Source organism: Thunnus albacares, chromosome 12 (assembly GCF_914725855.1).
Source record: "Thunnus albacares chromosome 12, fThuAlb1.1, whole genome shotgun sequence".
Classification (NCBI taxonomy): domain Eukaryota; kingdom Metazoa; phylum Chordata; class Actinopteri; order Scombriformes; family Scombridae; genus Thunnus; species Thunnus albacares.
This window is the reverse complement of record NC_058117.1, coordinates 18,646,747-18,661,013: the sequence shown is the minus strand read 5'-3', so window position 1 is coordinate 18,661,013 and position 14,267 is coordinate 18,646,747. Positions and strand designations below refer to the sequence as shown.

At 37.4% G+C, this 14,267-nt stretch overlaps 1 protein-coding gene across 1 annotated transcript in view; it reads left to right on the top strand.

Annotated features, from left to right (window-relative positions):
* pth1r (parathyroid hormone 1 receptor) overlaps positions 1-14,230 on the top strand; it is a 55,862-nt gene extending 41,632 nt beyond the window's left edge. The window contains exons 6-13 of the mRNA XM_044369323.1: positions 559-745; positions 5,508-5,661; positions 6,110-6,170; positions 7,935-8,001; positions 8,155-8,249; positions 9,164-9,305; positions 9,700-9,741; positions 9,834-14,230. Coding sequence (XP_044225258.1) covers positions 559-745; positions 5,508-5,661; positions 6,110-6,170; positions 7,935-8,001; positions 8,155-8,249; positions 9,164-9,305; positions 9,700-9,741; positions 9,834-10,196 — 1,111 coding nt within the window. The 3' untranslated portion in view covers positions 10,197-14,230. The remainder of the gene's footprint in view (positions 1-558; positions 746-5,507; positions 5,662-6,109; positions 6,171-7,934; positions 8,002-8,154; positions 8,250-9,163; positions 9,306-9,699; positions 9,742-9,833) is intronic.
* The last annotated feature ends 37 nt before the right edge of the window (positions 14,231-14,267 follow it).

Genomic DNA, 14,267 nt, shown 5'->3' with positions numbered 1-14,267 from the left:
AAAAATGATCATCGACTATTTTTACTTGACTGTGTAATGATGTAACCTTTATGGCCATTGATCTAGCAACTTGATTCCAATATGCATGACCTCAAAGGCCCACGCCACAGTAAACATTCAGACAGGATGTTTTGGAAGAATCTTTGATAGATAAACTTGTGCTTGTCTGGAAGGAAATTCACATGCTTTTGGAACTTCTCAACACATGCTTGCAATTTTGTTTTTACAGCTCACTTTGAGCCTAGCAATTCAATATTTGTGTGTTTCAAGCCCCTAAATCTCAAGAATGTGTTATAGTCAGCGTGGAATTCAGCTGGCTCTAATTAGGATGAGTATTGTTCATGCGTAAGTGTGTGTGTGTGTGTGTGTGTGAAAATACTTACACACTCTTACATGAAGGTGTGCCAGCCCACACGCGCGTGCACACACACACACACACACACACACACACACGCATGCACGCACAGACACACACACACACACACACACACACACACACACACAATTTTCAACAGATCTGTCTTTTGACCTTGTCGCTCTTGTTTGTTTTCTCCCTAGACGGTTACACTGCACCAGGAACTACATCCACATGCACCTATTTGTGTCCTACATGCTAAGAGCTATAAGTATTTTTGTGAAGGATGTTGTGCTCTACTCTGGATCTGCCTTAGAGGACATGGAAAGAGTCACAGTGGAAGACCTCAAATCCATCACTGAGGCTCCGCCAGCCAACAAAACACAGTTTGTAAGTATATCAACACAATTAAAAGACACATATAGAAGTGGGCAACATAAAGCACATTGTCCTTGAAGAAATACAAGGAAAGATACAAGGTCAGAAAGAAAACATGTACAGAACAAATTTCTAAAGATGATCTTTCCAGTTATATGCTATAACAAGGAACAGAACATACACAGTATTTGTCTTCATGTAACATAATGTACACAATGGCATTTGACAAGATTTTCATTAAGGTTTTCCTGATTTCTCCAAAGAAAATCAGAATAGGAATCATCATTGTTTGATTGCAGTACATGGCCAAAGAATTTGACTTGTGGTGCAGTTGGGCGTTAAAACTTTTTGCTTCCTAAGAGGAAGTGGTCTTTTGCAAAGTCTCACCTGCTTTTCCAGTGCTGGAGCAAATAAACTGTACTGTTTGTCACCATGCCAAGCTTTTACTAGGCCAGTACTTGGCTTTTCCTTTTAGAGTCAAGTTTAAAAAATGGGTAAACTGGGTACTTTTCATGCATGCTTTAATATGCAAACAAACAATTTGTGCAATATATTTAGTGGGCGCTTTAAATCCACTGGCTCTCCAAATTCAGTGTAGTGAATGTACTGTATAATTAAAACTGCTTTGTTATAGTACAATTGAACTTATTGTTGTCGTCCATTAAAAACCACATCTCTCCACATTTGAGGATTTTTTTGGTTCTCAGATTAATTGAAGGATTAAAATTTCAATTGTGGGTTTAGACAATTCTCCGATGTCTATGACTTAAACTGTCATGAAGCTCGAGCAGTTTTTTCTTATTTCAACAAAATAACATAAATAATAATAATAATAACAATTCAAATATAAAGTCAGTGTAAGTCTAGATAAAAATGACCTTATGTAACTAGGCTATTTCACAGATTATGGTGCAAAAGTAGATTGTCATTATTCACATTTCATTTGCACATTTCATTTCATTTGCTCGTTTTGCATATTCATCATAATTTGATCAACCTGTCTGATTCCTACACATCTGTCTTTTATGTCTTGGTAAATTGCAGATGGTGTATTCTGGGCACAGCTTCTTTGTCAAGAACTCAATAATGCGCAGCTTTATGAATCAATTTTATCACAAAATTAATGAAAGATAATGCTCATAGAGACAAAAATATTCAAATTATAGACCTGTGTCTAGGCTGCAAATAAAAAATTGGAGCATCTTTTTAGTTAGTCTAACTAAAAAGATGCTCCAGCGAACAGACAGATGCTGTCTATAAGGCACACAGAGAAAGGAGCGCTGAGAGGAATTGGCTTCAAATAATCATTACATGACAATACGGCAGCAACAGCTGAAGCTGGATAACAGTGTGGAGGTTGACGTTAACTGGAGCTGAATCGATGGCTGTCTAAATCAGTGTGGGCCCCTGGGACTCCCATACATTCTGTCAATACAACAGCACATAATATTTACTGGATTGTTATTAACCGCTGTTCAAACACAAATAATCCTTAAGAAAATAAAACCTCATTTTGTCAATCAGTTTTACGATACTGATTGTGAACCTGGATCTTATTTTATATTGTTTTATTTTATTTGTTTATTTAATTGAATCTCTGACTTGCATCTCCTGATTTTTACTCTTGTCCAATACAAGTCAGCTGGGCCCAAGAGAAATTCACATGGTCCAAAAAGCAATATGTAACTGAAACACAAAAGCTGATCACTTCTGTTACACCTCTGGTTTTCCAATAATCACTGTCCTGAATCCTGAGCATGCTATATATTGTGATGATTGCACTGTTATTTTAACAATCATTAATCATCATCCCAGTCATCTGGGAAAACATTCTCGTGGAGTCTTTTTTTTTTTTTTTAGCTCATTATGTGTCAAACACACTACGCAGCTGAACACTCTTTTAAAGACTCGCTACCCACATGTTACATTGTGATAACTGCCGTAGTTTCAAAACCGCATATCATATGTAAACAAAGCTAAACTACTTTCACTGTCACTCGTGCAACAATGAAAGTGATTACATGTTCAAACAGTAAGCTCAGAATAGAACTTGGTCTTCCACGAGTGTAGATAATGAATCAAGACACTGCGTCAGAGAGAAATAACAGGCTGTGAGTGACACAAGCACAAATGCGATTAAAATATGTGAATTTTAGGAGGAGTATACTGTAGGCTGATACTCATACATGCCAAGAAAAAAATATTCTGTTTTTAAATATGCATATGCATTAGGCTATGTCCATTCATGATATGTTCTGGCTTTATATGCAGGATATCTGCTGTAAATGCACTTGAATATAAAACACTTTATATGTAAACAAAACCTGAAGGGCTTTTTTCCTTTTTTTTCTTTTGTTAAATGTCATAGCCTTAACATTTATTAAAAACAAAACAAGTATCCCTAGGAATTATATTGATATTGGATGATTCTACAGAACACAATCCATCCAACACCAACATTCAATGCCAATTAAGGAAGTATAGTGTGTCATTTATTCAATATGATGAAAGGTCAGGGTGGGCTGATCAGGGTGGTGGATGGTTGTCGACTTGCGACAAGGGTTTGTGTCCTGTCTTAGATCAACAGTTAATGTTGGCTTTTTAAATATTAAACCATGACGATACTCCCCTAACAATGATAGTTTTAATTACCAAACCGCCAAACCAAATGTGCAGAATCATCTATTATCAATGTTCTGTTGTTTGAAATAATTCAAAGTAATAACATGTCTGACTTTGAGTAATTCAATTGCTATACTGTATTTCAGGTTTCATCAAGTATGTATTCAGTAATATGCAGTAGAATATTCCACTACAGCTTACTGAACACATGCTCCATTTCCAAACCTAGAATAGATATTGCACTTCCCAACCTTGAATAAATACTTGCCTCCAAACCTTGATTATATATTCCACTTCTAAACTACATTTACTTCTATACTCCACCTCCAACCTCAAATACATACTTAACCTCCATGCATCACTCCCAAACCTTGATTACATACTCAGCTTCTAAACCTTGAATACATTCAAGACAGGTGGCAAATTAAAGGAAAGGCCTGAATAAATGAGTGGTGAAACATAACGAATGCAGATGCTTCCACACAGGTGCACTGCATGGTACAATTAAGCAATTAACATCCAGTCATGCTCTGTGGCATGTTTAAAAATGTGTGCAGGCCCAGTTGATTCTGATTTTGTGTGAAGTTGGAAAGAGGAAAAGATCTAAGTGACTCTGAAAGAGGGTCATTGTTGGGGTACGGATGGCAGGAGCTTCAGCTGGCTTGTGATTCAATAGGAACAGTGATTAAAGTGACATCTGCATTTAGATCTGTGGGATCATCAGTAAATAGGGTCAGAACTTGTGGTCGACAGCGCACATTTGATGACAGTGATGCTTGTGCATTAGTGTGATATGTAAGGAAAAACAGAAGAGCAACTCTTACGCAGGTGACTGAGAATGTCAATGCAGGATGTGATCAGACTTTGTCAGCAAGAACAGTCTGTCTACAATTACATAGAGAGGGATATTATAGCAGGGTTGCAGTGCATAAACCCCTCATTACAAAGATGAATGCACATTTGAGAGTTAAGTGGTGCAAAAACCATAGGCACTGGTCTACAGAGATGTGAAAAAAAGTGATATGGTTAGATGAGTCATCCTTCATCATATTCTCAACAAGTGGGCGAGTGCATGTGTGGCGTACAACAAGAGAACAGTACAGACCTGAACGCTTGACCCCTACAGTGAGGGGATCCAGTGGCTCTATTATGCTGTGGGAGGCATCTTGCTGGCTTGGTTTGAGTCCACTTGTCCCCTTAGAGGGAAAGGTCACTGCAAATCAATACAAAGTTGTTGTTGTTCTGAGTGATCACCTTTATCCTATGATGAAACATTTCTATCCTGATGGGAGTGGTCTCCTATGCCTATCCTATGCCTATGCCTATAACCTATGCACTGAAGTGTTAGACAACACTCTCCACCACCATCATCAAAACACCAAATGAGGGAATATCGTCTGGAAGAATGGTGTTCATCCCTCCAGAAGTAGAATAGTAGGATCAATGCCAAGGTGCACTGAAGCTGTTCTGGCAGCATGTGGTGGCTCAACACCTTACTAAGTCACCCATCTATATATACATTTCAACTTCTAAAACTTGAAAACATATTATACTTCCAAACCTTGAATTTATACTCCGGTTTCAAACCTTGAATACATATTCAACTTCCAAACCTTAATTACATACTTGGCTTTCAAACCTTAAATACACAATATACTTCCAAAGCTTGAGTACATGTGAATACATTTACACTTCCAGACCTTGAACAAATAATACACCTCTGGACCTCGAATACATACTCAGAACCTTGTTCCCCCAAAACTATTTAATGACACATGAATGCGGTGTAAATGTTAAGGTATTTTAAAGAGTGTGTTTTGTGTTGGTCTCTTTGAGTTTTACTTGGCTCCATATGACTACATATGCAATAGCTGCTCTATGCAAACTAAATCAGAATTAATAAACCAAATAATCAAAAGTATCATTGTCATCTACATTTCTGTTCAAATATCCCTTGCGGGTGAAATAAGAATGTGATCAAGCCTATATGCAGGAATCATATACGCTATAATGTAGAACTACTGTAGCATTATGGGAGAAGAAACAAGAGATTAAAGTGATAGGAATACATGTGAACAAAAATTGAAACATTATAACTTTTTTGTCAATGTGGGAGTTGATTTGATCTGTTCTCCTTGCTGTTTGTGTATAGATTGGCTGCAAGGCGGCTGTGACCTTGTTCATGTACTTTCTGGCGACCAATTACTACTGGATCCTTGTTGAGGGTCTGTACCTCCACAGCCTCATCTTTATGACCTTCTTCTCAGACAGAAAGTATCTTTGGGGATTTACTCTGATTGGATGGGGTGAGTGCTGCTTCATTTCCATTCTATTTGCAAACATGATTACAATATGATTTAATACCATGCAAATTAAATCTTATGAAAGATATTTAATAATTGATGGATAAATTAGTATGCATTAAAGATTTTGTAAGAAATACAATGAAAGATGCTGTCAAGTCTCTTGCTAATATTGTATTAATAACTAGCTGAAGACAATGGAAACTCATGACTATGACTCAAGTCTATGTGAAAACATAGCACGAATATAGATGGGCTTTACAGTTCCTGCATTGTACACACTGTGCGTATTAGTCACATAAGCACAGCGCATACAATGTGGATGCTGTGCTACCCAGGTTCTACCCATATGAGCAAATTACGGACTTTTCTTATGGAATCATATAGAGTAGTTTGCCATAGTGATGGCGATTATATCATAATGATTTATTTTTTTATTTTTTTTATTCAGGAGTGCCAGCTATGTTTGTGACAGTTTGGGCAACTGTGAGAGCCACATTTGCAGACACAGAGTAAGTGATCTGCATTATTAATCTTGTTAAACTTTAATAGAGAAATACTAAGGTCATGAGTTCCTTGAAGCAAGGAAGGCAGGTGCAAACAAAGTTAATGATGGAGTACATTTTTCATCAGTAATTTATTGATCAGATGTATTGTTTGTGGCAAGTTTCATTTAACAAAAATACCACAGTATTTCACACAGGTCTGAATCTCAAGGGCTTATATGGGGAGATACAAAGATTAGACTTCACAATTCACAAACCATGGCCAAACATGCCATGGGTTTATGTAGTAAAGATTGAGAACAGGTTTGAAAGCTGCATATAAGGGAAACTTTGGTATTTTTCAACCTGGACCCTATTTTCCCATCATTTTGTGTCTAAGTGACTTATGGGGACAGTTTATAAAATTGGTCCGGCATAGAGCGAGAATGCTGCAGCTGGCAGCTGTGAAATCAGCTTAATATTCAGCCATTACTTTGAAAATCTTTTAGATAACACTAAGCTATGCTTTCTGTACTCCAACACAGCAAACTCCTGTCCTGTCCTCCTGGCACTCCTCTCTCTAACTCTGTCATGGCTGAATATTTAGCTGAACTCAACAACAATTCAAGATTTTAGAACAAGACACTTGTCAGACACTTACATTAACAATCTGAGCCTGGCAAAAACAAGCACTTTTAGTGGACGTACATTGACGTTGCGCAATTGCCCCAAAAGATACATTGCAGTCCATTTTGCTGTTGCTCAATACTGGACCAATTTCAAAAATTGTTGTCCCCATTAGTCACTTAGACACAAAATGATAGAAAATAGGGTCTAAGTTGAAAAATCCTGAAGTTTCCCTTTAAGTGGATTAACCTTCCACTTATGAATGGGCAGCCCTCAATAGGCAAAACTGCCTGAAACCAACTTGGCGGGCCCTCAACATCCTCTGACTGGCACTATCTGCTTCCTCCACATTAGCTCTGTAGAACATTGAAGACTTTGGAGCTGAGAGCTCACAGTTAAGCTGGTATCCAGTGGAACTAAACTACATAATTCACTTCTCAGTCAGCAGGAGAGCTGCAGAACATTTCCACCTCCCTTTTAGACCTTTTTGGGCACAAAAACAAACCAAGCATGATAATAACCACAGTTTGGGTGTGTACAGTCAACTGTAAGTGGTACATGTAGTATGTAGTAAGCAGTAATAGTGGGCATTTGGCTAAAAATCAAAGCTATTTATAGCAGATTCTATCAACCCACATCAAGCACTCAATGTTTTTTGTCTTCAGATCTATGAATCTTTCTTGTCGCTAAAAGCCATAAACCCCCAGAAAAAAAACAACAAAAAAAAAGACACAGAGCTGACCTCAATATCCCCATTTGAAGCTATGGGCCTAGTTAATGACATGTGACAGTTTAGGCCAACTGAACTGTTTTAATACCAACTAAAATCAGACACAGATTTTGTTATTTCAATGCCTTGGCACAAACTAAAAAAGTATATTCAAATTGCAAATCATGTGAAACCCAGGGGTAATGAATCAATTCATGAGGAATTAGGGTTGAAAATATCATGTAAGTATTAATTTTGACAAATTCATTTCTGAATGGTTTCATATGATACTTGTATCTAGAGCCTTTAGATCAACTTTAGAGAGTGAGGGAGAGAAAAAAATGTCCTTTCTAAATCTCACCAGAGTGAGCAGAGGGATCCTGGATCATCACACTTTGCAGCTTGATCCTTATTTATCTCTTGCTGATCCCTGTTTTGTTGTTTATCTACTGCAGGTGTTGGGACCTAAGTGCAGGCAATTTGAAATGGATATATCAAGTGCCTATCCTGGCAGCCGTTGTGGTGAGTACATGCTCACTGCTTGCACCTTTCCCCTGCTGTGTAGGAAATGATAGTATTTCACAGCACCTGTGGCATTACGGCTGCTTGATAACACACCTTTTTATGTTTGCAATGACACTTAATTCTATCATTATGTTTCTATTTTCTCTTCAGGTTAATTTTATGTTATTTCTGAACATCATCAGAGTCTTGGCAACTAAACTACGAGAAACAAATGCTGGAAGGTGTGACACAAGGCAACAGTACAGGTACTGAGAAGTAGAAGTATTGTGCCACATTAGTATTTACATTTTTCAACCTTACTAGAGCAGTGGCTTCTCCTGATTCATTCATCATATGACGTATTTGTAACCCACATCACTGCCAGTCTGATAAAATCATGAACGCATTTATGCTGACTGCATTTACATCATGAGATAAGAAAGGAAAATACCCAGCTCTTTCGCAAACACCTCTGCACTTGATGGATGAAAGGAAGAAAAAAAATCTGCTTCTATGCACTCTGTGCACCGCCTGTTGGTACCTATGTCCTATCTAAGTCAAACTTAGCTTTATGGCACTTATATATGTTGTTCTCTCCTGACTAGACCCCTGCTTGTGTTGTATCACCTCTCAGATGTATGTCACTTTGGATAAAAGTGTCAGCTAAATTAAATTGTAATTGTAATTGATTGTAATAGATAGGCTCTAAGTGAGGATTGCAAATGGTAGATAACAATGTACCTTTACAGTCATGAACCAAAATAAGGCTGCAACTAAAGATTATATCATTACAGATAATTTAGTCGGTTATTTTTTCTATTAAGAGATGTTTTAGTCTATAAAATGACAGAAAATAGTTAGAAAAATCCTAGAGTCAAAGGTGAAGTCTTCACCAAAACACTAAATCCTCACATATCAGTAGTTTGAAACAAAGAATGTTTGGCTTTTCTGCTTGATAAATTGTGTTTTAAATACATTTTCCATTGATCAATTAATTGATTAATCAACTAATTGTTTCAGCACGTAACCAAATACCTGTATTTAAGTTAAGGTATTCATCATGTTATTTGTTCATAAAAGTGCATAGCGGCCCCAAAAGTGAGGCTATAGTTACAGAGGTGTACCAGTGATCTTTCGAAACAATTTTTGAGATTATGACTTTTACTATTCTGTATTACAGAAAACTGTTGAAGTCCACATTGGTGTTGATGCCACTGTTTGGCGTCCACTACATCATATTCAATGCCATGCCTTATACAGAAGTGTCTGGAGTTCCCTGGCAGATCCAGATGCACTACGAGATGCTTTTCAACTCCTTCCAGGTAAAGCCACTGTGGTAAAATGCCAGGAATGCAAATGTATCTCTGGGGTCCCTCATTAATATTAACATGTCCTTTCAAGTTTAACAAATCTGATTGACCTGATCAGGATTTCACATGTCCTCAGGGTTAACGTCTTAATCACCAAAAACAGAACGATCAAGACAATGGAAGAGATCAGTTGTGTAATAGTTAGATAGTTGCTTATTGTTGAGTTACTGAGTGGTGGTTAGATTTTAATTAAGATGAAGAGAAAGAGAGGGGTGGCTGATGATTAAAAATACCATATTAAATATCCAATTATACACTTAAAATGTCATATTAAGCGCACATATAAGATAGCTGCCCTGGAAATTTGTAGATGAAGCAAGTAAAATTATTTTCTTCTCTTTTCCAGGGATTCCTAGTAGCAATTATCTACTGCTTTTGCAATGGAGAGGTAAGAACTCAAATACCTTTAGCATGTTATAGTAGAAACTACTGTATAATATTCAAGCTGTTACACAACTAAATAACTTCTTCTCTTCCAAGGTGCAAGCTGAGATCAAAAAGTCCTGGAGCAGGAGGACTCTGGCCCTGGACTTCAAAAGAAAAGCTCGGAGTGGCAGTAACACCTACAGCTATGGACCTATGGTATCACACACCAGTGTTACCAACGTCACTGCCAGAGGACCGCTGGCTCTCCACCTCACCACGAGGCTGGGGCCGGTGTCTGTGAACGGGCACCGGAACCTTCCCGGGTACGTGAAGAATGGTTCTGTCTCGGAGAACTCTATACCTTCGTCGGGACAGGAGCTCCATATTCCCGAAGAAGAGCATTCTGCTCATACACGGCCCTGTGAGGACGAGAAACCCTCACCGGTGGTGGAGGAGGAGAGGGAGACAGTCATGTGACCTCCAGGGTGCTGTGTATAGGGATAAAAAACTGATAAAAAAAAAAAAAAATCATGAAACAGTCTCAGGATGGTCTGAAGGGGAAGGCTGCCTGCATCAACACTGCCAGTTTTTTCTCCTGTGAATTGAGCTAGAACATTGCCGACTGATGAGGCTCAAGGCAAAAAGGGTGTATCACCTCTGTGAGCTGGACCACCTTTATTTGAGGATGATGACCCTCATTGTTGTGGCAAATACTCTCAAACCTTTCACCAAGCACCTGCCACAGTGAATGTGTAAAAGGCTGAAAACAGACTGCCATTTCTTATTTCTTTTCCACTGCCATAATTGTTATCTTTTTTGTCTTGTGCTCAGTTTTTGTGCATAAATCAGACTGGGATTAGTTAGTTGCCAGGAACAGCCTTAATCACCTATTTAAAGCCAGGTGGATCTTGAGTGCACTTAGTGGCACATGTGTGGGTAATTTCAAAACATTGAAACAGATTAAGTTTTAGGATTAAGTCGGTGTGAATAGACTAAGTGTAGGCTTGGCTTAAAATAATTTTAATCCTAGCTGTTTTGAGGAATCTGTTCATCTTTTCTGGCATTTGTTCTGCATTGACTTAAATCCACTTCAGTGTAAAAGGGAAGGTACTCAGGTAATTGAAGTCCTCTGTTGTTGCACACCTATTTTTATACTTTTAAAGTGGTGTTTTAGCATGGTCAGCATTTCTCTCCAGAGGATGTTGGTGTGTTATATAAGGCTGTGTTCATTTTTATTTCTCAAAATGTACAGTTTCTGCTGTTTAGAATGACCCAGTTTTCATCTCTCTAATTACAACAGATCTCATAGAGTTCAAATGAATGTTTCATATTCAAATTTTCTCCCAAAATACCCTGACACACACATACACACGTATACACACAAACACACACACACTCACACACACACACACACACACACACACACACACACATACACACAACATGATGCCAAAGTAAGAATATTTCTTTGAAGACCATATCACTCTTTGAATTCAGCGTTAGTTGAGGTAAAGAAGAGCTCTATGGTTTTCTTCAAAGCTTTCAAAGGAAAAGACCCCACTCAAAAAAAACACAGGGTGCAGGAAACGGTCACATTTTCCAATGGAATGTTAATTAAAAGAGGAATCCAAGAAAATCTCAAATTCCGCTGGAATTCCAAGAGTGACATTTGTGGTGGCTATGAAGGAAAACCCAGAAATGAATAACACAGTAATTTTTACAGATGGTCCAGTGTTATGCTGCTTTTTGATGTATATACAAGTCACAATGTTTACAAAGATCAGAAATACATTCTAATTGTGAGCTAATAGTGTTCATGTGTATGAATATGTTCAAAAGCTATGTTTCAGTGTATATTTTTTTTTCATGTGTTCGTTTACAGAATGTTTGCAATATTTGATTATGTATATAGTCCAAAACAAAACTTGGTGAATATATTTACAGGTGTCAGAGGGCATTCAAGACAAGCATTTAATGAAGCATTCCACAAGATGTTTTAAATTCTGTAACTTGTAACTTACTGCACTCAACCAGCATGGTTCACAGAAGGTTAAGTCACATTATCTATTATACCAAAGAGAAAAGGCATGATCTGCTGCCAGAGAAAAGGTTATTTTGCAGCATTTCTTTGTATTTTCATCCACCATCTTGTTTACAGTGACCAAAAAGTCTTAAAGGTACAGTAAAATTACCCCTCCAGAAATATTTGCTACTGGTAGGTAATGAAAGAAAATGTCAATATTAAGGTTTTGAAATACAGCCCCCCATACAGTTTCTTTTTAAATACTCAGTTTCATGTGCACAGCAGTGAGGCATGAGAAAACCATGCTTAACACTCAGTAGCTTAGTAACAATTGACTGAGACCATTAATATTAAAGGCAGTTTTTTTGCTTTCAAATCCTGCACTTGGATTTTTTGACCTACCGTGGAATTGGTTTTCACATCCCAAGAGCCCATTTAGTCGCTATTTGGTTTGGACTAAAAGGTCTGACGGACTTGTGACTCAGATCAGATCGAGCTCCTTACCTAAATGAGATGGAGGAGTTTTACCTCACAGTATAGTTTCAACTGATACATGACCAAAGTTAATATTTGCTCTTGTTTGCAGTGTTATTCCACTTTTTAAAATTTTTTTTAGTTTTACATCTGGTGACCGCCGTTTGTGGACAAGCTCTCTTGTCCCTCCTGCTGTCGTTGTCTTCTGGTGAATTCTCACTGACTGAATTATGTACCCAATTAACTGATTCCCAGATTTGCTTCACCTGTTGCTAGATCCATTAAGATGTGTGCTTTGATTGTGTTTTGAAAGGTTAAAGCCTGGTCTGCTGCCGTTTGTACTGCCTCAAAGTCCATCCAGCAGATTTACTCTGCATGTAAAAGACTAGATTTAGATAACATTAAAATTAATTCATACTTTTTCCACACAACATAAACCACACAACCTTACAAACATTATAAGTCTGGTAAGTCATAAGTCTGGTGATATATCTATATTAATCTTATTGTAAACAAATCCCATGAAAAGACCAAAAATAGAAATGAACTGATTAACAAGTATTGTCTCTGTACCCAGAGTCTGATATTCCTCTGTGCCATAGACCTCCATTGTTGTCCAATCTATTAAAAAGTACAAAGGAGCCACATCATTACACTAGGTGACATGTTCTTTCAATATTAGGAACATGGGAAGAGTAGTTTATGTTGAGTCAATCACAAACATTTGCAGAAATGCTCACTAGTACACCAAATGTGTTGTGTGGTAATCCACAGCTAAAAATAGTCCCCAACAAATGCACAATTCACTGCTGAGGTTTTAGTTAGTTTTTTTTTTTTTAAAGGAAACTATACATTTGTGACCAATTAAAAAAAATAAAAATTACAAAATTGGGCTGAGAGACAAAGACAGGATAGAGAAATAGTAAAATATTGAGAAATACTTACACATAGATGTCATTGGTCTTTTAATGGCATTTTTTTACAATAAGAAAAATGTAGGATAACTCCAGCCTTACAGTCATTTTAGAAATATCCACAACACGCATTTGAGCCAGACAGCTTCCAACTGTTTATTTACGGTGGCCAGATGCCTGCGCATTTTGACTAATTAGCAGTGGAATTCTGAGAAGTGCATTTTGGCCCTTAAGGGACTCAAATTGGACTCAACTTGAACATTTCCATGAGGATTGGTCATGATTGCAACTTCAGGTTGAGTGGATTGACTACAACACTAATTACAGATGGCTGTAGGCCACATTGACGGAGAAAGGAAAAGACTGAAGTGAAGAGAAACCTTTGACACTTGATAATACAGTATCTCACTGTCACTTAAGACTTATTTCTCATATTTAACTGGGTTCTTTGAGCAGGTATTCTGGTATTCTGAATTTTTAGCCCATATAGGAGTGCAGTTGTATTACATAAAACATAAAAAACTGCAGTTGACATGAGGTGGTTATTCTTCAAATCCAATCTGGCTTTCCACTAATTGCCAAGTGAACATTATGTTAGAGTTGTGTAATCCAGACAGTTTCTAGACATCTTTAATTAAAAGGGCGGGAGGTATCGGAGCATGAAAATCTTTTATTAAAAAAACACTTGGAAAATTATATTTGAGCACTTTAATACCCTATAATACAGTATTTTGTTCTGATTGTATCATGTAAAATGATTGTGTTTTGGAACTAAGTGTACAATAAGGCCAATAATCATAGAGCTAATGTATTTTGTTGTTTTCAAATACCTCTCATGGAAGTATAAAAATGTGTTTCATTGTCTTTATTTATCTCGTGCCGAAATGTACTCAGTGGAGCCAACTTTGGTCTTCATGCTTTAGATACAGTATGTGGACAGTGTTTGCTAAGATACATCTCACCTTCTCATCACTCCATAGTGATTTAGGCACGTTGTAGATATCAGTGTAAACTCGGAATAAAATAAAAAATATGTTTTCTGGTCTCTAATGTTCATCAGTGAATTGTGAACAAGACAATAAACCTATAATTTTACTGTACGGTGTTGTTAGCAGAACTGTGTTTGCAATCTATTCT